The 27,902-nt window shown below is 46.3% G+C and overlaps 1 protein-coding gene and 1 non-coding gene across 2 annotated transcripts in view; both read left to right on the forward strand.

Moving 5' to 3' along the window:
* The window catches only part of LOC126982117 (protein SpAN-like), a gene marked incomplete at its 3' end in the record, with an annotated part of 40,929 nt that extends 15,883 nt beyond the window's left edge, over nt 1–25,046 (forward strand). The window contains exons 3-15 of the mRNA XM_050833918.1: nt 1,482–1,517; nt 12,293–12,328; nt 17,671–17,727; nt 17,851–18,037; nt 18,465–18,652; nt 19,163–19,366; nt 20,251–20,377; nt 22,837–22,971; nt 23,274–23,357; nt 23,826–23,991; nt 24,518–24,658; nt 24,808–24,996; nt 25,043–25,046. Of these exons, the coding sequence (XP_050689875.1) occupies nt 1,482–1,517; nt 12,293–12,328; nt 17,671–17,727; nt 17,851–18,037; nt 18,465–18,652; nt 19,163–19,366; nt 20,251–20,377; nt 22,837–22,971; nt 23,274–23,357; nt 23,826–23,991; nt 24,518–24,658; nt 24,808–24,996; nt 25,043–25,046 (1,554 nt within the window). The remainder of the gene's footprint in view (nt 1–1,481; nt 1,518–12,292; nt 12,329–17,670; nt 17,728–17,850; nt 18,038–18,464; nt 18,653–19,162; nt 19,367–20,250; nt 20,378–22,836; nt 22,972–23,273; nt 23,358–23,825; nt 23,992–24,517; nt 24,659–24,807; nt 24,997–25,042) is intronic.
* Trnav-uac (transfer RNA valine (anticodon UAC)) lies at nt 15,983–16,056 on the forward strand. Its single transcript has one exon. It is a non-coding gene; the product is annotated as a tRNA-Val (tRNA).
* Nucleotides 25,047–27,902: the final 2,856 nt, after the last annotated feature.

The following is a 27,902-nucleotide window of genomic DNA, read 5'->3' on the forward strand; positions in this document are numbered from 1 at the left end:
CCTGTGGCGAGGACATTGAGATCGCGGAAAAGTTCACATATCTTAGTAGAGTAGTTCAGAACAACGGTGAGTCTCGCCAGGAAGTCTTGCGGCTGATCGGCCTGGCCCACGGTGTTATGGACTCGCTCAGCGCAAGTGTCTGGCGTTGTCGACACCTGTATATATAGAAGGACAAAGCTCCCAATCTTCCAGTCCTTGTGCTCCCAGTCATTTCCTAAGGTTGTGAGACATGAATTGTAGAGTGGTCGAGTGGGTGAAGTGTGGTGCGCTGAGACGGTTTGGACACGTGATGAGCATGGAGGAGAATTAATTTGTGAAGAGAGTTTATGAGGGAAGGATTGAGGGAAGAGGTGTCAGGGAGAGACCACCTGTGAAGTGGATCAATAGGGTGAGCGAGTACTGGAGCAAGATTAGGAAGTAGCAGGATGGAGTGTGCCGAGAGGGAGTGCCAGAACAGGGAGACACTTCTGCCGCGGCCACCCCCTGGAGGGAACAGGGCGTCGGATATACAGATAGAACAGATAGACGATATGAGATTATTTATGAAATTGTGTTAGAGGGAACAAAACGCTGCTGACAATAGGGAAATGCAATAGTGGACGTGGTGCTGCTGTCAGTTATGGTGCAGATGTCCTGGACGTAATAATAATAATAATAATAATAATAATAATAAACGGCTTATTGCATGAAGTACCCGGCAGCCCTAGAGCTGAAAATATACATCAGTGGAAGATGAAATGAAATGAATGGGACAAATGAACAAAGTAGCATGATTGAAAATAAAAAGGAAAATAGAAATAACAATAATAGCAATAATCATAGTAAGGATAATAATAATAATCATGATAATAATAATGATAATAATAATAGTAATCATAATCCTAATAATATTCATAATAATAATAATGATGATGGCATCTTGTCCTTACATCTGTAATATGTGGCAACATTAAAAACATGCAGCGCGCTGTACGTGTCATCAGTACTTTTCAGTATGTGGTTGTACCTGTGTCTCCGTGGTTATGTTCCCTTGTGTGTGCGGGGGAAGGGGGGCATGCATGCGCTCTTGCCTGCTTTTATTGCCTATTTACATACCTTTACATACATAGAATCTAGAGTCAGTGTTGATAGGTGGTCTTCTGGACAGCATGTGGGTACCTATAGGCCACTGGACGGTGGCTGAAAAATCCCAGCTTGTGGCACCGGACGGGGCACGAACCCTCGTCGTCCTGGACGCGGCGCCATCACGCTAACCACTCAGCTGCCGCCATCCCGGACTTTACTGACTAGATTACCTTGAGTTCCTCTAACAAGGTGTTACGTGTTATTTAGTCGAGTTGGTTCAGTAACCATGTGACTTAGGTATTTATCCTCGAAAATATCAAGCATTCTGTGTGTGTGTGTGTGTGTGTGTGTGTGTGTGTGTGTGAGAGAGAGAGAGAGAGAGAGAGAGAGATACACTGCTTCTTTCTTTCCAACAGGACGAGGAGCGTGCGGCGACTCCAATCATTCTTGACGTAAGTACAGAATCAATATTTTCACTTTTGTTAAGTACTGCTTTTATGACTTGGGACTTCAGGTCTGCTGGGCCAAGACCAAGGTACAGGTGTTTGGAGGCTTGCTACATGAAGCAGTACAGTCTGTTCATGTGTGTGGCGAGGACACTGAGAGCGCGGAAAAGCTCACGGGTCGTCGTCTTGAACTCCTATTTGACAAGGCTTTTATGACCCTGGTGGTAGTTTGACCCTTCTTCTGTACCCTGAGCCTAAAAACACTCATTACAACCTGATTGATATCCCCCTTTGACCTTTAGAAATAGCTGATGTGAGAAGGGAAAGTGTCTTGTAATACCAGCTCACATATCTTGGTAGAGTAGTTCAGAACAACGGTGAGTCTCGCCAGGAAGTCTTGCGGCTGATCGGCCTGGCCCACGGTGTTATGGACTCGCTCAGCAGGAGTGTCTGGCGTTGCTGATACTTGTATAGAAGGATAAAGCTCCCGATCTTCCAGTCCCTTGTGCTCCCTGTCTTTCTCTAAGGCTGTGAGACATGGACACTGAACAGTAACTTGAAGAGGCGGATAGATACCTTCAGTAATAAGTGAATCGCTGGAATGACTTATTTTGTGTCCAACCGGCGACTGTTCCGTGACACTGATTCGACATATATTAGCCGCATAGTCCGTCAACGCCAACTCCAGCTATACATGCATGTGGCACGCTGCCCAGAAGCCGACCTGCTCATCGGGTTGTTTTTGTAAGAGACAACCCTGAGTGGAGGAGGTCAAGGGGACGTCCAGAGTTCATGGTTTGAGCAAATCGACAGATCTCTCCAGGAGGTGCTTCGGATGGAAAGGCGGCCTGTTGGAGACTTGAACGGAGGGACCCCGGGACTTGGCGTCGTAGGGAACGCGCCCCCAGGCTTATGCCACCATTTCTTGATTGAACGATCTGTTACTTCGGCAAGGGCTGCCTCTGCTACTTTACTACTACGAACTCTTGTTCCTTTGACTGCTACATCGACAACGTTTTTCCTTTTCTTCTCTATGGTTCTGTTATTTATTGCTCCTGTTTCTTGGTGTGGCCTGATGGTCGGCTCCAGCCCATTATGGCGCATGCGAGTGTTTATAGTGGCGCCATCATGCGCGGGAGCTTAGGTTCAATAGAGCTGCCTTATATAGGCCTACCGGCCTCTTACAGACTCCTACGTTCTTATGTTCTTATGTACTACTACTAATACTAGTATTGCTGCTGCTACTACTACTACTACTACTACTACTACTACTACTACTACTACTACTACTACTACTACTACTACTTCTTTTACTGCTATTACTACTACTACTACTACTACTACTACTACTACTACTACTACTACTACTACTACTACTACTACTACTACTACTACTACTACTACTACTACTACTACTACTACTACTACTACTACTACTAATAATAATAATAATAATAATAATAATAATAATAATAATAATAATAATAATACTACTACGTACTACTACTACTATTACTACTACTACTACTACTATTTTTATTACTACTACTTTTTTTATTTTTATACGGGCCTCCATCTATTAGAGTTGCGTTGTGAGCGGTATATTCTCTCATATCCTTTCACAAAGCAATTCATTGGCCCCACCCCGCCAATGACTGTGGCCGACAACCATCTTTATTTAATATTACAAACTTTACTAAACATTTTATTTTTAAGCTAACAGAGCTTGTGGTTGATACGAGTATCAACCACCGTCGCCTCAAAGTCCAGGTCAGCAATGCGGGTGGTTTTGGGTGCAGGTGACCTGGTTCCTCTCAGGCAGACCAAGGCTGACCTCAGGAGGGAGAAGGACAGCCTGCATCTCATCCAGGCGACCACACTGCTTCTTGGCTGCTGTTTCCTATCCGCCAGTGTTTCGGCGAGTCTTGCGTAGAAGCTCTGCGCCCTTGGTCCCATCCCTCCTGCCGTCGTGAATACTACCGGGGTGAAGGAGCCCTGGTCCACATTCTGTATTCTTTCTTCATATGCTCTGTTCTTCTCTTGTTCGTTTCTTCTGTGGGCTGCATCAAGGGTCAGGTCTCTGTGGCAATGGGCCATGGGATCAAAGATCCTTATGTCAAAATATGCCCTTTGTCCACGAGTCCAAAACCCTCTGGCGCTAACATCCACTCGTGCTTCGTTCGATACATTAGCGGTGCGTCTGGCGAGGTGTTCGCCTTGCAGAGGGAGCAGCATGGGTTCCACAGTCACGTCGTGGCAGACTTCTTTCAGCATCTGAGCTGTTACGTCTCTTACTTCATCATGTCTCATGCAGACGAAACCTCCTCTCTTGCATGTCATGGCATGATTTTGGTTGAAGGGTGAGCCACAGTTACACATGTTTGGGAGCCCATCCACTGGCCAGCCATACCTGAGGGCAAGGGCATCAGTAAATTCATTTTTGTTTAAGTTGAAGCCTTTTGCCCTGATAGATAGTGTAGTTAGCCAGTTTGAAGCGCCCACTTCCTGTGCAATATCTGTCCTCCTCCTTGTGTCTTCTGGGAGTTCTCTCATTAGGTCACTCAGAGTGTCTCTCTGTTTTTCTTCTCTGTTTATGGAGATTTCATTCCTTAGTGACCTAATATCTTGAGGGTTGTCTTCTCCCCTTTCATTTTGATTGGTAATATATCCGGTCAAGGAGGCTGTGATTCGGATTGAGTTCCCGAATTCAGACTCAGCCATATTTTGCGGGTTGGTGATGCCGAGCCCACCCATTCTTGGCGGCAACTCTAGCAATCTTCTCTCCTGGTCACTGGGACATCTCCCATTTGCGCCAATAACTACCAACTAATCGATGACGTCACGGGTTAGCCCGCGGATCTACAAACGTTTACCGCGCTCTGTGTGACGCTAAATTTGTTATTAAATAACTACTGCCTCGGAGCTGACGGTAACGCTAACAATATTATCAGATTTACGTATAAATGCTTATAAATCGCGTTTTTCAACTTGAAATATAACTTTGCGAGTAGAGGAGGCCCATTTCTTTATAAAATGATGAGATATGCACACTTTGAGAGGTATATGATAAGTGTGGGCGGTATGGCAACACCCGGCCGGGGGATTGCCAGACCTCCCACCTCTGCCTGCTGCTGGAGAATGGCTTGGCGACGAGGAAAAGTTGCCGAACTTTATGTAATTTCTGATTTACTTGGGAGAATTTTGCGTTTTCCTTCTATATGTAGATACAGAAAGCGTTAATTTACCCATACATGTCAACAGAACGATCTTACAATATATAATAGCGAAGAAATCTGAGGCATATAGATGCCCAGACTCAATTCTGCCCGAGGCTCAATTTTGTCGATGACAGGGGCCTATATTTTTCCTTCCCCTGTCATTATTAATGAATCTCAGGTGTCGCAACTTGGTGTAAACATGCCTTAAGTATTCACCTGTGGAAATATATTGATGTATATGTGATTGGTATCCTATTTTCTGAGAAAAATGAATGTGCGATCATGGGTGTCGGAGCGCTGCTCTGGAGGATTTTTTTTTTTTTTTTTTTTTTTTACGTCGTTGCGCCGGTAGGCATCTTCCTGGTGGGGCCTGATGGTCGGCCCAAGGCTTCTTCCAGGTGGGGCCTGATGGTCGGCCCAGCCCGTTCTGGCGCAGGCGAGTGTTTATAGTGGCGCCATCTTGCATTGGCTCATGCTGCCCCCCGGAACTCGCTCTTGATTCGCTTGGACGGCTTCCTCTAGAGTCCGGGTTGATGGGTGGTCTTCAGGACAGCATGTGGGTAGTTTTAAGCCACTCGGCGGTGACTGAAAAATCCGAGTGGTAGCGTGGGGATTCGAACCCGCGTCGTCCATCACGCGGTGAATGTGGGCCCAGTACGCTACCAGTTCGGCCACCGCCTACCCTTGGCTTGGCTTGGCGACGAGGAAAAGCTGCCGAACTTTATGTACTTTCTTATTTAATGAGGCAAATTTTGACATGGTCTTTGTCATCATAATAAAGAATGATGATCATGCTAGTTCTAGACGCCATATCAGTCGAAAAGAACCCCACATACACGAGCTTGAGCTAAGATAACAGAGGCATGTGAATGCCCGGGCTTAATTTTCCCCGAGGCTCAATTTTGCCCGTGACACCGCCCCCATCCGTGGAGGGACCATGGACCTTTGTCGAGTGACAACTATCCCATGAGTTGGGCCGCAGATATGGCAAGACAGTCTTAATTTTCCCTATTCCTTCCTTCCGTCCTTCGTTTTGTCTGCCTCGATATCTGTCCCATATTTATGTTTGCTTTCTTCCTGCCTCAATCTCCTCCGTATCTTCTTTTTCTTCATCTTAAGCATGTTCGTAGGTAACAAGACATCGAACAGCAGAGTTACTTTGACGTAAATGTGCAGCAAACAACGAAATAATTGAATTCGTAGATTACGATTTAGTACAGTTTGCCTTGAAAGGAAGAAAAATGGGAAAAGAGAATGGGTTTCTTGAACCAGCACCTGGACGGGCCTCCCTAGGATTGCCTGACGGTTCTGTAAACGTGCTTGCGATTCGCTGCAAGGCCAATGACGTCATCAACCAATCAGCGGCGTCGCTGACTTAGCGCGCCTCTAACTACAATCTAAGGTTTGCTTCGTGAATCTGACGCTAACGTCGGTAGCTAAATCAATAGTGCGTAGTTATATTAGTTCGTAGTTATTGAGTCTGTTTGTGAATTCGGGCCCTGAGCTGTTTTTCTCTTTTTTTTTTTCTTTCCCAAATTCCTGTTTATGTCTCTTGCTTTGGGTAGCCAGGTAAAACATCCTCTCAGCGGTCCAGCGTCCGTGCTCTACGGCTAGCACTCAGTCCAGTCCCTGGTTTGGGAGGGGCCTGCACCCCTCCTCCTAAAATGTCCTATTGGTCCTAAAAAAAACGGCGTCAGCCTCGACCCCAATCCCGTATTGCTGGGGCCCGACCGTGCGGCACATTTGGCGAGCCTGCCGTCAATGGCAGGTGGAGGGCAAAGCCTATAGGACCCCTGCATATTGAAGGAGGAAGGATCCCTTAACTCCTCTCCTTGTTTTCGGAGTGTCTGGGTAGGCGCAGAAGCGGCGCCCGACCGCAGAACCGTCCCCCGGATCAACCTGCAGTTGGACATAGCGGAACTCTGTGGACGAGGAGGCCTGGCAGAGCTGGATGGCTTTGTAATGGAGTAAGTGTTGGTCCAAATCGCTCTGGTGCCAGGAACAGCAACGGTTCTCGCCTCCTGTATTTTGTAAGGTCTAGAATGTTGAGCATTGCAGGTTCTTAGGACCAGAGACCAGACCTGCAGAGCTGGACTTGATATAGGAATGCCGGAAGGGAAAACTTGACCACATTCCTCCAAATGCCCTTTGGTGGATCCTCCAGACCTTTTTATTTTACAGCATATTAAGCAGCTTAAAGGAAATAATAATTGAGAAAAAAATTCCATTAATCACTGCCCCTATAAAAAGAAGAGTTCAGGAGAATGGTCAAAAGAAAGGTCAATTTCGGAAGAAGAGGTGTCGAAATACTCGCCTTTTAAAAGCGGTCAAGTCGTAAGCAGGAGGAAATATAGAAGAAGGAAGGCTATTCCAGAGTTAACCAGTGTAAGGGATAAAAGACTAAAGATCCTGGTTAACTCTTGCATAAGGGATTTGGGCAGTATAGGGATGAGCTTGAGTAGAAAGTCGAGTGGAGCGGGGCCGCTGGAAGGGGGAAGGCATGCAGTTTGCAAGTTCATAAGAACAGCCAGCATGAATTTATCGATAGAAGACAGAAAGAGATGCAACACTGCGGCGGAATTTAAGAGATTGAAAACTGTCAGTAGGAGAAGGGGAGTTGATGAGACGAACAGCCTTAGACTCCACTCTGTCCAAGAGAGCTGTGTGAGTGGAGCTCCCCACACAGGAGATGCATACTTTATACGAGGGCGGACAAGGCCCCTGTACATGGATAGCATGTAAGTGGGGAAAAATATCTGGCGTCGAGGAAGCTGATCTAGTATTAATAATAATAATAATAATAATAATAATAATAATAATAATAATAATAATAATAATAATATACGGTTTATTTAGGGAGAAGCAGCTCTAGAGCTGAAAATATACATATTATGTATGGAGATCATTAAAACTACAAACTTAAAAGTAACTTAGGAGTAAAGAGTCTATGTGTTCAGGATTTTCACTATTGTGGGTATTGCACTGTTCTTATACCTGTCAGTACGCGCACGTATGGGGAGCAGCTTGTTGTGGTGTCGGACATTGTGGCGGGGAGGGGGAGCTACCGGGGGGAGCAGGTTCCTGTGTCGTGGGTGGTGGAGGAGTTTGGTGGCAAACTGCTGGAGGAGGTGTTGGTGGCGGGCCTGAAGGGTGGTGAGCTGCAGGGCGGGGAGGGCCTCCTGATGAGGATTTGAGACATGCAGGTTTTTCCGAAGTGCTGAGTTCTTTGTAATTTATCATATGCTTGCCGTTGCAACACAAGCTTTATATAAGTTCAAGAGGAATTGCCTTCTGACAATTTTTTTTTTACATCTTCGCCTGTGGCGCCGGTAGGCTTGTTTTTGGAGAGGCCTGATGGTATGGCCCAGCCCGTTGTGGCGCAGGCCAGTGTTTATAGTGGCGCCATCTTGCATTGGCTCATGCTGCCCTCCCGGAGCTCATCTTTAATCCTAGAATCTAGAGTCCGGGTTGATAGGTGGTCTTCTGGACAGCATGTGGGTAGTTTTAAGCCACTCGGCGGCGGCTGAAAAATCCCAGCTTGGTGGCACCGGGCGGGGATTGAACTCGCGTCGTCCCGAACGCGGCGCCGTCACGCTATCCATTCAGCCACCGCCTCCCCATAAATATCTCTAACAATTTTACTTCATCTTTCACACCTCTCCTTAGTCCGATGGCAGCACGGCTGTTCCATCCTTCTAAAACTGAACTATTCTTTCAAACCTTATCTAAAAAATCACTCTGGACGATTCAGGGCATATTCCCCTTACTAATCCCCCTCTTCTTTCAAACCTTATCTAAAAAATCACTCTGGACGATTCAGGGCATATTCCCCTTACTAATCCCCCTCTTCTTTCAAACCTTATCTAAAAAATCACTCTGGACGATTCAGGGCACATTCCTCTTACTAATCCCCCTCTTCTTTCAAACCTTATCTAAAAAATCACTCTGGACGATTCAGGGCATATTCCTCTTACTAATCCCCCTCTTCTTTCAAACCTTATCTAAAAAATCACTATGGACGATTCAGGGCATATTCCCCTTACTAATCCCCCCTCGTCTCATCAACTCCCCTCCTCCTACTGACAGTTTTCTATCTACCGTTACCGTTACCGTTGATGAGGTTTCAGGCCCCGCTCCACCGCCAGCGCAGCGCTCCGCAAGGTATCAACAATTATGATGTTAGCCTCTTTAATAATCCTCGATATGCACTCATTCACAACGTTGTAGTGAGTGAGTGAGTCTTAATTGCTCTCATGGATAGCCTACTGATATCATTTTAATAAACTTGGCATCATTATAGTCACTTGGCCATGTTTTGGTTCGCACCAATCACAATATCTTTCCTTTTTACACTATCACAAATATCCATTACTTCATTTTCCATTTATCTGATATTTTCTTTATAGTATCACAATCTAATGTCCAGCGATTATTTCCAACTCACTGAACATTTAACACTCAATTTAGCTTTGATTCTCAAACACCAATCAATACCCATGATCGGTTATGTTACGAATTCTCTCAATTTCAGTCTGAAGGACTACACAACACTGGTCATTCGCCGAGTGCTTGATTTCAGGCTTCTTGTACTTCATATAATTTATGCATTCTTTTCTGCCATGGAGCACTCCCTGATTTATGATCCCCAGCACATTTGAAACATTTTGGGTCTTCTCCATTGTTCTAGGCAGTACAGTTGGCCTCAAGATGGCCGTATCCTTGACAATGGTAACATATGATTGCATGGTATGTATCTCTCACAGTGTACACTCCTCATTTTAGTTTTATCTTGTCATGATGCTTGTGGATCAGCTTATTGAGAATCTTCTCAATTTTCCCCTCATCTCCCGGAATCGAGTGTAGGAACTCATTCCTGTTTAACAATGTCTCAGTTATCTTATCCCCGGTCTCCTCCTTATGCACATTACAGATCATGGGCCTTAATTTCCCCACACTTTTTGTGCTAACTTACTCTACATTTTCTAATTTCTGAGCTACTTCATTCCTTATACTCTCATCATCAAAGTTCATAACAATGTTACCTCCATTCGTGAATCTTGAATCAGTAATCTGAATGCCTTGTAATGCCTGGGAAACTTCATTTTTTATCTCAGTAGCCTCTTTATCTTGATCAGAGGCCTTCACGACAAGGAGATGCTTCTTGCTCCTCCGTTTTGCTACATCAGCCCAGCTGGCGCCACCCGACTCTGTCTTGTCAGCACAAAACATATCCGCCACCTCGCTCAACTTCTCTTTCACACTGAGTGCCCGAGTTTCAACCTCATTTTTCACAACTAATATTTCTTTAGATAATTCTTGACTAAATTGATCCAATTTTTCCACAATGTTGGTTGCTAAAGATGCCTTGTGTAAGCATGGCGAACACACCCAGTTAATTTTGGGTATACGTAATAATCTGCTTGACCCCTGTCAGATGAGCACACTTCTCATGACACCACTTAGGGCACAAACAGCATGCCATCCACTTATTGCATGAATAGTCTTCAAAGACGCAACACATGTCTCTCAGAGTCCTGCTCCTGCTGCTCGCCATTGTCGAATATCAGCAGTTTCAGGAGTGCACAAACAGAACGTTCATGCACTGTCACTCACTACCTCACGTAAAAATTAATCTCTTAAATTCCGCTGCAGCGTTGCCTCTCTTTCTATCTTCTATCGATATTTACATGCTGACTGTTCTTATGAACTTTCTATGCTTGTTATTAAAATTCTTAAGAATGATGTTTTCTACTCCCTCTCTGGCTACAACCCTGAGAAGGTTTATGGACCTGATGGAGTGCCTCCTATTGTCCTTTAAACTGTGCTTCCGTGCTGACACCCTGCCTGGTCGAACCTTTTCGTCGCCTTTCAAAATCTACCTTTCCTTCCTGCTGGAAGTACGCCTACATACAGCCTGTGCCTAAGAAGGGTGACCGTTCCAATCCCTCAAACTACCGTCGTATAGTTTTGATTTCCTGCCTCTCCTCGGCAACTGAAACAATCCCTAACAGAAAAGTTCTCGAGCATCTATCAACGTTTGGTCTCGTTTCTGATTACCAGTGTGGGTTCGGCAAGGTTCGGTCTACGAACTGGTGATCTCGTTTCTGATTACCAGTGTGGGTTCGGCAAGGTTCGGTCTACGAGCTGGTGATCTTGTTTCTGATTACCAGTATGGGTTCGGCAAGGTTCGGTCTACGAACTGGAGATCTCGTTTTTGATTACCAGTGTGGGTTCGGCAAGGTTCGGTCTACGAACTGGTGATCTTGTTTCTGATTACCAGTGTGGGTTCGGCAAGGTTCGGTCTACGAACTGGTGATCTTTGCTTTCCTAAGTGACTTTGGGTCATCCTCTCTTAGCAATTTCAATGAAACTGTTGCTGTTGCCTTAGACATCTCGAAAGCCTTTGTCAGACCCTGGCATGAATCTTTGCTTTCTAAACTACCCTCCTTCCGTCTCTCTGTACTTTTTTCTCTAGTTTCCTTTAAGACCGATCCATCTCTGCTGTGGTAGACGGTCATTGTTCTTCCCCTAAACCTATCAACAGTGCTGTTTCACAGGGCTCTGTTCTATCTCCCACTTATTCATTTGTTCATTAATGATCTCTTTAAAACAAATTGTTCGATATTCAACCTTCCGGCAAAGACTACTCTGCATCTTTTTTTATATGTTTTGGCCTATGGCGCCGGTGGTGTGGCCTGATGGTCGACCCCAGCTCGATGTGGAGTAATCAAGTGTTTACAGTGGTGCCATCCTGCTTGTCTCACGCTGCCCCTCGGAGGTCATCTTTGAGCCTCCCTTTAGAGATAATCTAGAGTCCGGGTTCATAGGTGGTCCTCAGGACAGCATGTGGGTAGTCTTAGGCTACTCGGCGATGGCTGAAAACTCCCATGCAGCTGTGGCGGCGGGCAGGACTTGAACCAGCTTCCTCGTGGACGCCGCGCCTTCACGCTGACGGTTAAGCATTCAGCCACCCCTCCCTGACTACTCAACCCCAATTACCCAATATTTTTAACAGAAGACAATTTAAACAGGTATTGCGGACCTTTAGGCTGCAGAACGCTTAACTGAGACCTTGATATCATATTTGAGCAGGGTAGAGATAACTTGATGTCCTTTAATGTCTCGAAAACTCAATTTCTCCACCTCTAAATTCGACAATGTTTCAAACACCTATCCCCTATTATCCGATATATCTCAGCTGACATTTTATTTTACATTGAACCCTTTCGGTCAATCCTCAACTCGCTGTCTTAACTGAAAATTGCTCATCTCTTACTAAATCAACTTCACCGAGGTTAAGCGTTCTGTATCGTCTCCACCAGTTGTTTTCCCATCCCAGATGCTGTCCATTTACTAAGACTTATTCCTTCCTCTTATGGAGGATGTATCTCATGTGTGTGTGTGTGTGTGTGTGTGTGTGTGTGTGTGTGTGTGTGTGTGTGTGTGTGTGTGTGTAATTAACCGCATAATTTTAGAGAGAGAGAGAGAGAGAGAGAGAGAGAGAGAGAGAGAGAGAGAGAGAGAGAGAGAGAGAGAGATACACTGCCTCTTTCTTTCCAACAGGACGAGGAGCGCGCGGCGACTCCAATCATTCTTGACGTAAGTACAGAATCAATATTTTCACTTTTTTTAAGTGCTGCTTTTATTACTTGGGACTTCAGGTCTCCTGGGTCAAGACCAAGGTACAGGTGTTTGGAGGCTTGCTACATGAAGCAGTACAGTCTGTTCATGCGTGTGGCGAGGACACTGAGATCGCGGAAAAGTTCACATATCTTGGTAGAGTAGTTCAGAACAACGGTGAGTCTCGCTAGAAAGTTTTATGGCTGCTTGGCCTGGCCCACGGTGTTATGACCACGCTCAGCGCGAGTGTCTGGCGTTGTCGATACCTGTGTAGAAGGACTAAGATCCGGATCTTTGAGTCCCTTGTGCTTCCTGTCTTTCTCTAAGGCATGAACACTGAACAGTAACTTGAACAGGCGGCCTTTGGTAATAAGTGTGTCGCTGGAATGACTGTGTCAAATCAGCGACTACTCCGTGAGATCTATATGACATATATTATCCGCATAGTCCGTTAATTTGAATACCGGTGATACCAGCTCGGAAAACTCAGGTACCGGCAGTACCAGTACCGGTACCTGTTGGTGGCGCCAGTTTCGAGTATCACCTCAGTACCAGGGCCCGAATTTACAATTAATCTTAAACCGCTAAGTTTGACTTTAGGGCGAGTTTAACTTTATTCTTCATCTTATCCCTCATAAGTTGATCTTAGCTGACGGGATATTTTAGACGGGCCCAAACCCGTATTAAGGAGCCTAAGTCGAACTTCAGTCGCCAAGATGGCCGAACGTCAACAAGCCCGTCAGCGCCTAGAGAAGACATTTCAAGAGCGAAGAGACGTTCTGAATACTTTGAGTGACGCAGAACTATTGAAACGCTACAGACTGGATCGTGCAGGAGTACTGTTCGTAACGGATTTGGTGAGAGGGGCCTTGCAAAGCCCTACTTCAAGGAGTTTTGCATTGACACCCGAAATGAAAGTAATTATTACACTGCGTTATTTAGCAACGGGGAAAATGCAGATGTGTAACAGTGATGATCTTGGTCCATCACAGTCGTCAGTAAGCAAAGCGATCACCAATACCCTCAAGGCACTTACACAACTAGCCATACTTGTCCAATTCATTCGACTTCCTCGCACCGTCCCTGAAATCCGAGATAAACAACAAGAATTTGTGCAAGTTGCAAACTTCCCTGGCATTGTTGGTGTAATAGATTGCACGCATGTCAGGATACTGGCCCCCAGGGAATATGAAGCAGACCATGTCAACAGGAAGAATTTCCATAGCATAAACACACAATTAGTGTTTGATGCCAAATATAATATTCTTAATGTTGTAGCTAATTGGCCTGGGTCCACTCATGATGCTCGTATTTGGCGTGAGAGTGGCCTCAAACGCATGTTTGAGGATCATCGTATGCCACCGGACTCATGTCATCTATTAGGGGACAGTGGCTACCCTTGCAGACGGTATCTGTTGACTCCCTTCCCTCTACTATGTGTAGAGTGTGGCAGTCTCTCCAATTCACTCCCCTTTTCCTCTTGGGAGAAGTGAAAGCGGCAATATTTTCCATGATTACTTCGTCAGAGGGTGGGTGATGCAGGAATGAGGAAGACGAACAGGAACGCGTGTCCGTGTTTACATTCAAGAGAAAAAAAAAAGAATATCACCTTGCGCGGATGATAAACGTAACCTTTATTTTATAAATACTACCTTATTATGCCCATATTTCTGAAGTATATCATCATATAACATTGATAAAGTACTATTACTGCATATTCAGTCACTGAAGTGTTGCAATTCTACAATTTGAAAAATACATCTTTTGCCAGGACAAATTTTCATACTGGATCAGCTGTTGAGTGAAGTTGAACTTATTTTTTTCATTTAAGCTCAGCTATAAGTTAAACTCGAGATTCATTGGAACTTTTAAGTTAAAGATTAAGATTAATTGTAAATTCGGGCTCAGTACACTTAGTGCCGCCAGTACCGGTACTTAGATAATCGGCAGTATCCTAACAACGTATGCCTCGATTGGGAAAAGAAGATGAAGTTTACAAAATAAATGATGCTCAACAAAATGTAAATCCGTGTGGACTGCGAACGTTTAAAAAAATGGATACAAAAACAACAGGATCCATTAAGACACCTCTTTTGGCCGTCACCTGAAGTGGAATCCAATTAAGACATTTCTCATCCCTGCCTAAGGTCGGAAGCTCTAGGCAGTGTTAAGAACTTGTATAATGTAATATATCTTGTAACCTTTTAAAGGATATGACAACAGTAAATGAAAGAAAAGATGATAAGAGTATGCTCAGCTACTCCTTGGTGATATTTGAGACAGAAGAGGACACAGAGTGTGAGGACACAAATGACTTCTTCAGGAAGCATCCCCCCTCGGACCTTGCTGTGTATCAATCAGTCATTGGGGCACACCCGCGGTGCGCATCGCACCCCGGGTGTGGAAAACTCCGAGAAAGATGGAGTGAGTGTCGAGTTTTGCAAATAAAAGCTGGAGAATGGTATAAAACATCGATTTTTTCTCATAAAATCATCATAAAAGAATCCATAAGACTGCGACATGCAGGCACCAATATATACAGAAAAGGCAACGTTAGGAGAAATCGCCCTACCTGCGGAGGCCGTCACCTTGGCCCTTGTGCCAGTAGTGGGGGGGGGTCCCATTACCTCGGGCCAGTATGACATCCAGGTAAACCCGGTGGTGGCTGCGGGAATCATGTTTCTTAAAGGTCCCTCTAAACAAGAAAAATGAGAAAAAAACATCACTCACGCAAACCATTTCATAATATGTATCAAAGCATTTGTGATCAGTTTATGCATCATCTATTTTGGGGGGTTTATATTATGGCAAAAATTTGGCCCATCGCTGGTACACGGTAAAGCCACAAATTTGGCCCGTCGCTACTACACGGTTAACCACAATTTACCTTCCCAGGTACCCAATTTTGGGCTCGAAAGGAGAATAAACAGCTTGGCGGGTTGTGCGCCGACTGCCCAGTCAATTTGAAACCGGGTACGCGGATTCATGGGGAGGCGGTGGCTGAGTCGACTGAGTGATGGCGCCGCGTTCAGCAGGACGTGAGTTCAATCCCCGCCCGGTGCCACCAAGCTGGGATTTTTCAGCCGCCGCCGAGTGGCTTAAAACTACCCACATGCTGTCCAGAAGACCACCTATCAACCCGGACTCTAGATTCTAGGATTAAAGACGAGCTCCGGGAGGGCAGCATGAGCCAATTTAAGATGGCGCCACTATAAACACTCGCCTGCGCCAGAACGGGCTGGGTCGACCATCAGGGCCCACCGGGAAGAGGCCTACCGGCGCAATAGGCCGTGACGTAGAAAAAAAAAATAAGCGTGCTAACCCCTAGACCGTCGAAGCGCTTTGAAAGTAAAGAAAGATCTAACATAAGAAATAACCGTCCTATCAGCTTACTCTTAGTTATATATCATTCATATACGAATCACAAACACCACAAAGGAGGGGGAGGCGGTGGCTGAGTGGTTAGAGTGCCGGTCCCGCATTCGCCGCGTCCTGGATGATGTCCCTTCGAATCCGACGCTACCACCTGGGATCTTCCAGTCACCGCCGAGTGGCGTAAGACTACCGACATGCTTTCCTGAAGACCACCCATCAATCCTGACTCTAGAGGAACTGTTCAAGGGAAATAATAGGGGCTTCGTGGTGCAGTGGTTAGCACACTCAGCTTACAACCGAGAGAGCCCGGGTTCGATTCCCGGGCGGAGTTGAAAAAATTGGGCGGCTTTTCTGATACCCTATGCCCATGTCCACCCAGCAGTGAATGGGTACCAGGTATTAATCGGGGATTGTGTCCCGTCTCCTAGGATCTGTTCCCTTCTCCTATAAATCCTTCCCCTTCTGTCTCTCTCCGGCATATGACAACAGATGTTGCGCCGACTAAACCAAACTTTACAACTTTCAAGGGAAATAAAAAATGAGCTCCGGGGGTCAGCATGAACCAAGATCAGTTGACGCTACTATGAACACTTGCCTGCGTCCATGGGCTGGAGCCGACACCCAGACCCCTCAAGAAAGCCTACCGGCGCTATAGACCAAGATGTAAAAAAATAATAATAATAATAATCAGACAAATCAAATTCCTACTGTCGCGGAGAAGTCTCAGGCCCTGCAGTGGGTTATCCACCAGGGATCACTCTAAGCAGCAGATAAGGCAAAGGAGAAACTTAATGTGCACATATAACCTTTGTGTGGCACTGGATAACCTCACCTACTTATTTCTCTGAACTCCACTTACAGGTGCAGTGGTTAGCGTGCTTAGCTATGAATCTGCGGACCCGGGTTCGTACCCCAGCCCGGACAGAACGCGTTCAACCCACCCAGCTGTTGGGGGCTTCGTGGTGCAGTGGTTAGCACACTCGGCTCACAACCGAGAGAGCCCGGGTTCGATTCCCGGGCGGAGTGGAAAAATTTGGGCGGCTTTTCCGATACCCTACGCCCCTGTCCACCCAGCAGTGAATGGGTACCAGGTATTAATTGAGGGTTGTGTCCCGTCTCCTGGGATCTGTTCCCTTCTCCTATAATTCCTTCCCCCTCCTGTCTCTCTCCGGCATATGACCACAGATGTTGCGCCGACTAAACGAAACTTTCCAACTTTTTCCACCCAGCTGTTCATCCTTCTTTTCGGGCTGATCGAGAAATGATTACCTGGGCACACCTGGTGAACATAAACTGTGGCAATACCGGGCTTCATACTGGCCCGTGTCCCCGGTAATGAGTTCTTCCTACCTAAGTCTATATATACCAAGTCAAGTCACTCTGCTTCAAAACTGCGACCGGTACGCGCAGGAGGCGGTTTTGGGGCGGAGCAGCGGGATGACGTCACTTGGAGCCAAAAAAAAAAATACCCGCCAGTTCAGTGGTGACTAAGTTGGGGCCGTGTGTGCACTCTGGTTGTGCATTCTCGCCTTCTTTCACAGCGTGTTCAGGCAAGCCACTGACGAAAAAATACGTCTTTATTGTGCGTGACTGTAATTTCAATGCCTACAAACGGCGGTGTGGGGTGTGAGGGAGGGCATGTTGAAGTGACTGATTTAAATTAGTCCGCCTTTCCTCGTTTTCTCTAAATCCCTGTTTCTACATTCTCTATAATTCTCTTATAGTTTGGCTCCAAGTAGTGTCACGCATAAACCACGCCTCGGCCGTGTCTCCTCCCACAAACCTGCGTATGACTTGACTTGGTGTATATAGACTTAGCTTCCCACCACAGGCTCAAAGGAAGCGATGGAGTTGAGCACCGCAGCCACGCTCAGCTATAGTGGATGCACCCAGCTTAACTTCACCCTTATATTGCACTAATGTAAATATATTTTTTCTCTCTATAGGGGAGTGATGACAAAGGACACGAGGGACCGGATGGCAAAGCAGAAATGAGAGATCTGGTGAGTCTGAATAAAATTACAATGAATACGTAAGTACTCCGCAATACATAGTTTCATCACTCTTGTCTTCCTGTCAGCTATTCCGAATATTCTTTTATTCTTTCCTCTGTTTTTTTCATTAAGACACGAGACTTCATGGAAACCAATCCTAGTGTTGTGAACGGCCACCAAGTCTTTGAAGGAGACATGGTCTTGACGGAGAGCCAGTGGCGAGCGGTCAGGGAGAGGAAGGCCCTTGCAGACCTCTCAGCGCGCTGGCCTGAACAGGGCGGCTTCCCCACCGTGCCCTACTACCTCGACACTACCGACTGTATGTAAAAATTATGTTTCCATTCACAAACAGACAAAGACGAGCGTACAGGTTAGGGTCGTATTACAAGACATTTCGCCTCCCAAAAACACACATTTGACAAGGCTTTCGTAAGAGTTGTGGGCATTTCCAGGAGTAGTTTTATGACCCTGGTGGTAGTCTGACCCTTCTTCTGTATCGTGATCCTCAAGAAACACTCATTAAAACCCGACTGACCCACTCTTTGGCCTTTAGAAATAGATGATGTGAGAAGCGAAAGTGTCTTGTAATGCCGACCGAAGAGTATATGGCCTACTATCGAGATGTGTTAACATACTAAAAAAAAAGAATTTTAAATCTGGATTCTATACGATAGTTCAGTAACACAACCAGTCTCTTTCTTTATACAATAAAACAAAATTGTTTTCGGTTTTCACCTCGGACTCAGCCGTCACCGTGGCTGCCATAAATGCAGCGATTGCTCACTGGGAGCAAAACACCTGCATCAGATTCCAGCTCACGTCCAACCTCGCTCAACGGCACGTCAGGTTTTTTGAAGGGTCTGGATGCTGGTCGTATGTCGGCATGTTGGCCCAGAATGGACAAGACATTTCCATTGGAAGTGGCTGCAAAGAAGTAAGTACACTATGGTAATATTATGTCGTAACACAATAAATTATATAGTTACCATACTCCACTCCCCAATACCGCTCACTCTACACTGGTTCTGCTCCCATGACATACTCTGTTCCCTCAACATTTAAAACTTATGCCACTTGGTTTAACTGTCTTTCCATGCCTCTACTGATTCCTTGCATTAAACCTTCCCATGAAGTCTTCTCCTAAAACCTTCCTCTATTAAGAAACCATACGAAAGTAAATGAAATTCAGGAGTCGCAGCTGTTTGCACAGAAGATGACAGCACCACAAAAACATTACCATTGATAACTAAATAATAAATAGTAATAATAATAGATGAGATAATGATGAATAACAATAACAAAAATAATGGTAGCTATTATGTGTGTGTGTGTGTGTGTGTGTGTGTGTGTGTGTGTGTGTGTGTGTGTGTGTGTGTGTGTAGTAATTTAGTTGCCAGAGGCTTGACAAAGTCTTAATAACATCGTTCTCCTCGACGCGGGTCAGCTCGGCATTGTCGCCCATGAGATCGGCCACGCCATTGGGTTCGTGCACGAGCAGAGTCGCCCCGACCGTGACGACTATGTGGTCATCAATTATGGCAACATCCAAACTGGCAAGGAAAACAACTTCAATAAGTACAGCACGTCAGTGGTCAACACCTACGGCATACCATACGACTACTCATCCGACATGCACTACGGCTCTACGGTGAGGGACTTTGCATGAGTATGGTTTCCTTCTTACCATGATGACTATACGCTCCCCTATTGTAAAACGTCTCGTCGTCTTAGGGCCAGTTTTACAGTCCAATACAGCAAGTTTGCGAGCTCCCCTGCCAAACGGGGGCTTCGTGGTACAGTGGTTAGCACACTCGGCTCACAATCGAGAGAGCCCGGGTTCGATTCCCTGGCGGAGTGGAAAAATTTGGGCGGCTTTTCTGATACCCTACGTTCCTGTCCACCCAGCAGTGAATGGGTACCAGGTAATAATCGGGGGTTGTGTCCCGTCTCCTGGGGTCTGTTCCCTTCTATAATTCCTTCCCCCTCCTGTCTCTATCCGGCATATGACCATAGATGTTGCGCCGACTAAACCAAACTTTCCTTTTCCCCAACCAAACACAAAATACGACGAAAATTCCTTATAGCTCTAGTTGATATAAAAAGGTGGAGGGAATTTTAGGAAGCTACACAGGAAATCTCTTAATTAGTATATCATGTAATGAGTAGAAATAGCGGATCATTGTAGTGGATATGGTTTGGTTTGGGCGCTTACAATGACAGAGGGCCAGTTTCACAGTTCCCCATGATGGGTTCGTAAGCTCCCAAACCAATACCAGAGCCTTCGAAATTTCCTTGTATAGTGTCTGGTGTTTATATTTAAGTTCACAAATTTTATGAAACTATACAGGAGAAGTCTTGTGTATTTAGTGTGGCATCGATGACCTCACCATTTTGGATTGTATGGGATTCTATAGTTTGGTTCGGGCTGTTACGAAGACACTGTGTTGGACTGTGAAATCGGCTCAGAGTGTTGGACTGTCGAACTGGCCCTTAACTCCCCGCAGCAGACTCTCCCCTTGACACATTTTTCAGGGCTTCACCAACAACGGCAAGACGACCATCGCCACCCTATATCCCTTGGCGCAGGAGCTCATCGGCCAGCGCACGGGACTCTCTCACAGGGACATACTATTGGCCAACACCATGTACGGCTGCATCAGTGAGTATGATATATGAGTAATTAAGGGGCTACTATTACACTGGGCAAATTTTCCGTCGATCTTCAGTCAAACCACGATTTCCGCTGGCGTGGTTCTCATTTGTTTCTTGTTATTGCTGATGATGATGATGATGGTGAGTAATACCGTCGTCCTTCGGTGAAATCTACCGTAGCTTTGGAAGATCGTGGACACGTCAGAAAACCACGGAAATATGAGAACCACGCCAGCGGAAATCGTGGTATGATCATGTTTCCTAAAGGCCCTTCCATCTAAGCGAGAAAAATGAGAAAAAATCAACACTCACGCAAACCATTTCATAATATATATCAACGCATTTGTTTATGCATCATCTATTTTTTGGGGTTTATATCATGGCAAAAATGTGGCCCGTCGCTGGTACACGGTAGAGCCACAAATTTGGCCTGTCGCTGCTACCGGGTTTAAAGAAAGGCGTGTCAGTGGAAGCGACAAACAATGAAACTCTAATGTAAGTAAGTTACGGCACATGTACAGTATTTTTTTATCCAGTTTCCCTTATCCAGTTCTTCCCTTAAGTTGTGGCTGCCATTAATATTACTATAATTTACAAAATGAATTGCTTAATCTTCCTATTGATAAAAAAAAAGGGGGGGTTATATTGAATGTGTTGGAGTTCTAATTTCCACGTACAATTTTTTTTTCCAGGCAAAAAAACAAGAGAGTTAAGTGTAAGAGCGCTGAGTTGTAGTTTTCAATCTCCTTGGTAACAGAATAAGTTTAATAAAATACTATATGAATTTGTGAAAAATGGTAGTTTCTGATTACTAAATACTTGATGCTCACTTAATGTTCGTTATTTTTCTATGGTATATTGTAAACACGGCCAATTGCTTTTCATCAGTTTTTAGTGCCCTGTTCTCTGCAGTAAACGTATCTGAAAGAATAAATTTTAATTTGAGGTTTATGTGTATGATACATCAGTCTTAACCACTTAAATGTGGTTATGCTTTACCATAATTTGATCATTACCTTGAAAGTCTTGTTATGACACACTTGCCATATTTTCCGCGTTACTGCTAAATACAATAACACAAATTGTCCCTAATGTTTGTCAAGGCCTCAGAATTACCCTAAAAACTACGCGCTTCTCGCGCTCCAACCACCCAGCATTTTGAGCTGGGCTAAGACACCATCGCTTCTCACATCAACTATTTCTAAAGGTCAAAGAGGGGATCAATCTGGTTTTCATAAGTGTTTTTTAAGGTTCATGGCACAGAAGGGTCAAACTACCACCAGGGTCATAAAACTACCCCTGGAAAGGCCTACAGCTCCTACGAAAGCCATGTCAAATATGTGAGCTTGGGCGACGAAATGTTTTAAAATACGCCCAATAGCCCCAATGTTTCAAGGTCCTAAATACGCCCCTGGTCTCCAATCATTTACATTCCGCAGCAGTGTTGCCTCTCTGTTTCCTACCGATATTTTCATCCTGACTGCGAGGGGAGGAGGCATGCTATAAAAAAAATGTCTGTTCAGAGCATGAAGTCGGTTCAAGGTGTGGCAGATTCCTGAATTCCCATGAGTGCGGCAATGCCAGTTCGACCGCCAATTATCCGATTAGCACCGTCTCCCTACTTACCCACCCACAACCCACCTGTTTATCTCTCTCTCTCTCCCTCTCGACCCGGGGGAGGGACCTAAGGGGACACGCCGACCACCACCACCACCACCACCACCACCAAAACGTGGCAATATGGGAAAAAATCGTTGCCACATGTCATAGAATTTATACAATTCGTTGTTATAATCCTAAACATCGACACTCATTGTACTATGTAGCTTCCTTTACTATATACAGAATACATAAAATATCACAAATAGCACAGGGATGGGAAATAAGAGAAAGACGCATGTACGAAGATTGATTTGGCAGGATGGCTAGAGGTAAGCGACGATACCAGCTCCACCCTGAACCGACTTCATGCTCTGAACAGACTATAACTGCATGCCTCCTCCCCTCCGCGGCCTCACACAACTTTGAACTCTTGCTCACCCCTATCCGAGCCAAATCCCTTATGCAAGTGTTAACCAGCATTTTCATTCCTTCGTCCCTCTCTTTGATAATGTCTGGAACAGCCTTCCTTGGTCTGTATTTCCTCCTGTCTGTGACTTGAACTCCTTCCTATACTGAAAAATGAGCACGTTTGCTTACTCGGACTTATTGTAGGAATTGATCTTTTTTACAAATAATGTTTATATCGCTCCTATTTTAACACTCGCCAGGCTTCAACCACCATTACTTTTTCGAACCGTTTCCATCGGCGAAGTATCCATGCACTTACCATGCGGTTTGAATTGGATGATGAAAAAATCCCATCGCGATAGGAAACAAACATGTATGCATATGGTAAGGTACTAGTATTAAATAATTTGACCGTCGACACCAACTAAAATGATCAACAATTTTCATTTTTTATAGATAAGTGGCTTGCTGCTTGCGGAGTGAACGCCGACCTCTGCCAGAACGGCGGGTTTTATGGAAAAAGCTGCGCTTGTATGTGTCCCTCGGGCACCTCAGGGGCCAACTGTCAGACAGTGACAGGAGACTACTACGGTGATTGGCCGCCGCTTTGCACACCTTGTCTCTGGAGCTCTCAGAATACTTGTTTTCTTTGTTCCTCTGTAGTGAGGAAGCACCTTACGATAGCTTGGCTCTTGGGATAGAAGAGGATAACAGTTCAACCTTCAATTACAGTGTAGTCCAAGAATTCCTCATTAAATCATATCTATTGCTCAGCGAACCATTTTGAAAAATTGGAATGATCCAGTGACTATATAATCGTTCTTTTTCTAGTGGATTATGCAAAATCCGGCTGTTTTGGCATAACTGTTGACACCAAACCTCGTCTTCCACAGACGACTTGACGAATCCCTGCACTGAGAAAGTAACTCAGGAAGGCCTCCTCACCTCGCCGGGCTATCCAAGCAACTACCCAAATAGTGAGTGAAAGATTTACATAGATTTACATATAAAATCAGACCACACAGACCCCATGGTCCAGACTAGGTGGCCTGTCCCTAAACCTAAGTGCTTCTACATTAGTCAGATGGCTCCTAAACGTTGCATTTCCTTTCTAGTTGACATTAAGTTGAAGGAAGTGACGATCGAGCTTGTTTTTTAAAGGAGTCAATCGTGTTACACTGAACCACTGAAGGTGGGAGCTTATTCCATTCTCGCACTACAACGTTGGTGAAGAAAAGAAGAAGAGAGAGAGAGAGAGAGAGAGAGAGAGAGAGAGAGAGAGAGAGAGAGAGAGAGAGAGAGAGAGAGAGAGAGAGAGAGAGAGAGAGAGATTTGTTTGTGTGTGTGTGTGTCTTGTACTGAAGCCAGACACAGTGTGGGTGGGCGGGCTCCCTTTGTGTGGTGTTGTCTGTTCACCCTCTGTTCCGTTCTCCCTGCCCCGGCAGTCCAGTGCGTCAAGTGGATTGCAGCTCCCGTGTGCCACGTGCCCCGAGTGACCTTCTCAGACTTTTACCTGTACGAAAAGAATCCCTACTGCGGCTCGACTACAGAGACGTGCTGCTACTTTGATGGTCTGGAGATCAGAACCGACAACTTGTACAACGGTGAAGTGTGAGTATACAAAGACCCTGCTCGCTCTGGCTTTTTTTTTTTTTGTACGTGTACGCCTGTAGCGCCGGTAGGCTCTCTTGAGGGGCCTGGATGGAAGTCGGCCTCAGCTCGTCATGGCGCAGGGCAAGTTTTTACAGTGGCGCCATCTTCTCTTGGCTCATGCTGCCCCCCGGAACTCGTTCTTGATTCACTTGGACGGTTTCCTCTAGAGTCCGGGTTGATGGGTGGTATTCAGGACAGCATGTGGGTAGTTTTAAGCCACTCGGCGGTGACTGAAAAATCCGAGGTGGTAGCGTGGGGATTCGAACCCGCGTCGTCCTCCACGCGGTGAATGTGGGCCCAGCACGCTACCACTTAGCCTTCGCCTACCTGCCCCGTGACGGCGAGCAAGGCTGCCACTGTTACTCTTACAAGGCGTATTCACTTCTAATTATTACGTAACAAGTTTAGTTTGTGATATTCCTTTGTGCCACTAAACTTGCACGATGGTGACCGTGACCACTCAAGTTCTTCCAATCCTCGGCAGGTATTGTGGCACGGACATCACTGCAGGCCAGACCTTCACCGGAACCGGTCAAGAGATGATTTTATACTTCAGGGCGATAAGTAATAATCTTCGCAGGGGATGGTCTGCCCAACTCACCTTTGTGCCGCAACCGGGATGCACGTAAGTGACAAAAAAGAGGGAGGGGAGAGTCTCAGGACCAGCGAAGAGTAGAATCACCCTTCTGCGTTGTACATTCATCAGCCTGTGTTTATTCGTAGATCGCAAATATTTTACGTCCTAACGATTCCTTTATTTTTGTTTCTCTTCAGAATCACCAATGCAGAAAACCCCATCATCACCACCACCACAGCAACAACCACCATTACAGAACTCACCACCACAGCAACAACCACCACTACAGAACCTACCACCACCACCACCACAGCAACAACCACCACTACGGAACCCACCACCACCACTACAGAACCCACCACCACCACCACTACAGAACCCACCACCACCACCACCACCACTACAGAACCCACCACCACCACCCCACCCACCACCCCCCCTCCACAACCCACCACCCCCACCACTACAGACCCCCCCACCCCCACCACCACCACAGCAACAACCACCATTACGGAACCCACCACCACCACTACAGAACCCACCACCACCACTACAGAACCCACCACCACCACTACAGAATCCACCACCACCACTACAGAACCCACCACCACCACCACCACTACAGAACCCACCACCACCACTACAGATCCCACCACCACCACAACATCTCCCCCCCCCACCACCACCACTACAGAACCCACCACCACCACCACTACAGAACCCACCACCACCACCACCACAGAATCCACCACCACCACTACAGATCCCACCACCACCACCACCACAACACAAGAACCACCACCACCACCACCACTACAGAACCCACCACCACCACCACCACTACAGAACCCACCACCACCAATACAGAACCCACCACCACCACCACCACTACAGAACCCATCACCACCACTACAGAGCCCACCACCACTAAAAAACCCACCACCACCACTACAGAACCACCACCACCACTACAGAACCCACCACCACCACCACTACAGAACCCACCACCACCACCACTACAGAACCCACCACCACCACTACAGAACCCACCACCACCACTACAGAACCCACCACCACCACTACAGAACCCACCACCACCACCACTACAGAACCCACCACCACCACTACAGAACCCACCACCACCACTACAGAACCCACCACCACCACCACCACAGCACCACCACCACTACAGAACCCACCACCACCACAGCAACAACCACCACTACAGAACCCACCACCACCACCACAGAAACCACAACCACCACTACAGAACCCACCACCACCACTACAGAACCCTCCACCACCACTACAGAACCCACCACCACCACTACAGAACCCACCACCACCACCACCACAGAACCCACCACCACCACTACAGAACCCTCCACCACCACTACAGAACCCACCACCACCACTACAGAACCCACCACCACCACCACCACCACAGCCACAACCACCACCACAAAATAACCCACCACCACCACCACCACCAGAACCACCACCACCACTACCGCACCCACCACCACCACCACTACAGACCCCACCACCACCACCACAGCAACAACAACCACCACTACAGAACGCACCACCACCACACTACAGAACCCACCACCACCACTACAGCACCACCACCACAGCAACAACCACCACTACAGAACCCACCACCACCACCCCCACAGCAACAACCACCACTACTAAACCGACCACCACCACCACCACTAAAAGACCCACCACCACCACCACCACTAAAAAACCCACCACCACCACCCCCAGAGCAAAAACCACCACTAAAAAAACCACCACCACCACTAAAAAACCCACCACCACTAAAAAACCCACCACCACTAAAAAACCCACCACCACTAAAAAACCCACCACCACCACCACTAAAAAACCCACCACCACTAAAAAACCCACCACCACTAAAAAACCCACAACCACTAAAAAACCCACCACCACCACCACTAAAAAACCCACAACCACTAAAAAACCCACCACCACCACCACCCCCAGAGCAAAAACCACCACTACTAAACCGACCACCACCACCACTAAAAAACCCACCACCACCCCCAGAGCAAAAGCCACCACTACTAAACCGACCACCACCACCACCACCAGGCCTAAACCACCAAGATGTTTAATTCAGGCTTTCAACGGAGTGTTCTACTGGTCCTCCCCAGGCTTCGGGATCACCAAGTACCCGAATAACTTTAACTGCGCCGTGCGAGGAGTTTCGGTATGTGCCTTACTTTTCTGGCCGTGGTGGGTGAGGTAAGTAATAGCTCATTCCAGCGTCACAAAGCGTCCATGATATTACGAGACATGATATTCTATACCAGAGGAGAAGAAAGCCGAGTTAGTGCACTGCCTAAGATCATTGTTCTGTCTGCCATTCCTATTCGCTTGCGTTTCCATGTTATTGTTCAAATCAAGAATTACTGTTATAAAACGCCTTGACGCTGAGTATATCTAAGTAGTCAGGGCATACACTATATATCTCTCGCATTTCCTGGAAGCTGAGAAGATGGCGCCACTATAAACACTTGCCTGCGCCATGACGGGCTGGGGTTGACTACAATCCAGGCCCCTCAAGAGAGCCTACCGGCGCTATAGGCGTACACGTAAAAAAAAAAAAAGACTTCCAAGTAAGAAAGTGCATTTTACACACACACACACACACACACACACACACACACACACACACACACACACACACACACACACACAATCAAGAGGAAGGTATCAGGACACCTCTTCTCACGTAATTGACTGCTCTTTCGGCCACCTCCTCGGACTCTTTACTGGATCAGCGAGTAGTGGGCTATTTTTCTTTTTATTGTTTCCTTTTTTGTGTGCCCTTGTGCTGTCTCCTTTGCTGTAAACGCACACACACACACACACACACACACACACACACACACACACACACACAGAGCTATAGTTATATATCCTCGAAACACGCCACTAACAATCTGACTCGGGCAGTATCACAGTGTCCACGATAATAATTCCACTCGACGTAGTAGTGGAGTGATAAAAGGTGCTCCCAAGAGTTCAGGGTTTATGAAATTAATAAACTGCTCCGTTATTTTTGTAGCAAACCCGCATACAGGCAAACAAGTCAGGGCTTATAGAAGTGTTCCTTTGCTTCTTCAGACGAGATCCATGTTGACGCTGAAACTGGAAACGTTCACGCTGCAGGGAGAGGTGAGAAGATGTGTGGACGGCGTCAAGTTAACATTCTTGTACAATCGAACGACAACGTGAGTAGCGTGTGTGGTTTGTTGCT

The sequence above is a fragment of the Eriocheir sinensis genome, chromosome 4 (genome assembly GCF_024679095.1).
Source record: "Eriocheir sinensis breed Jianghai 21 chromosome 4, ASM2467909v1, whole genome shotgun sequence".
NCBI classification, from domain to species: Eukaryota; Metazoa; Arthropoda; class Malacostraca; order Decapoda; family Varunidae; genus Eriocheir; species Eriocheir sinensis.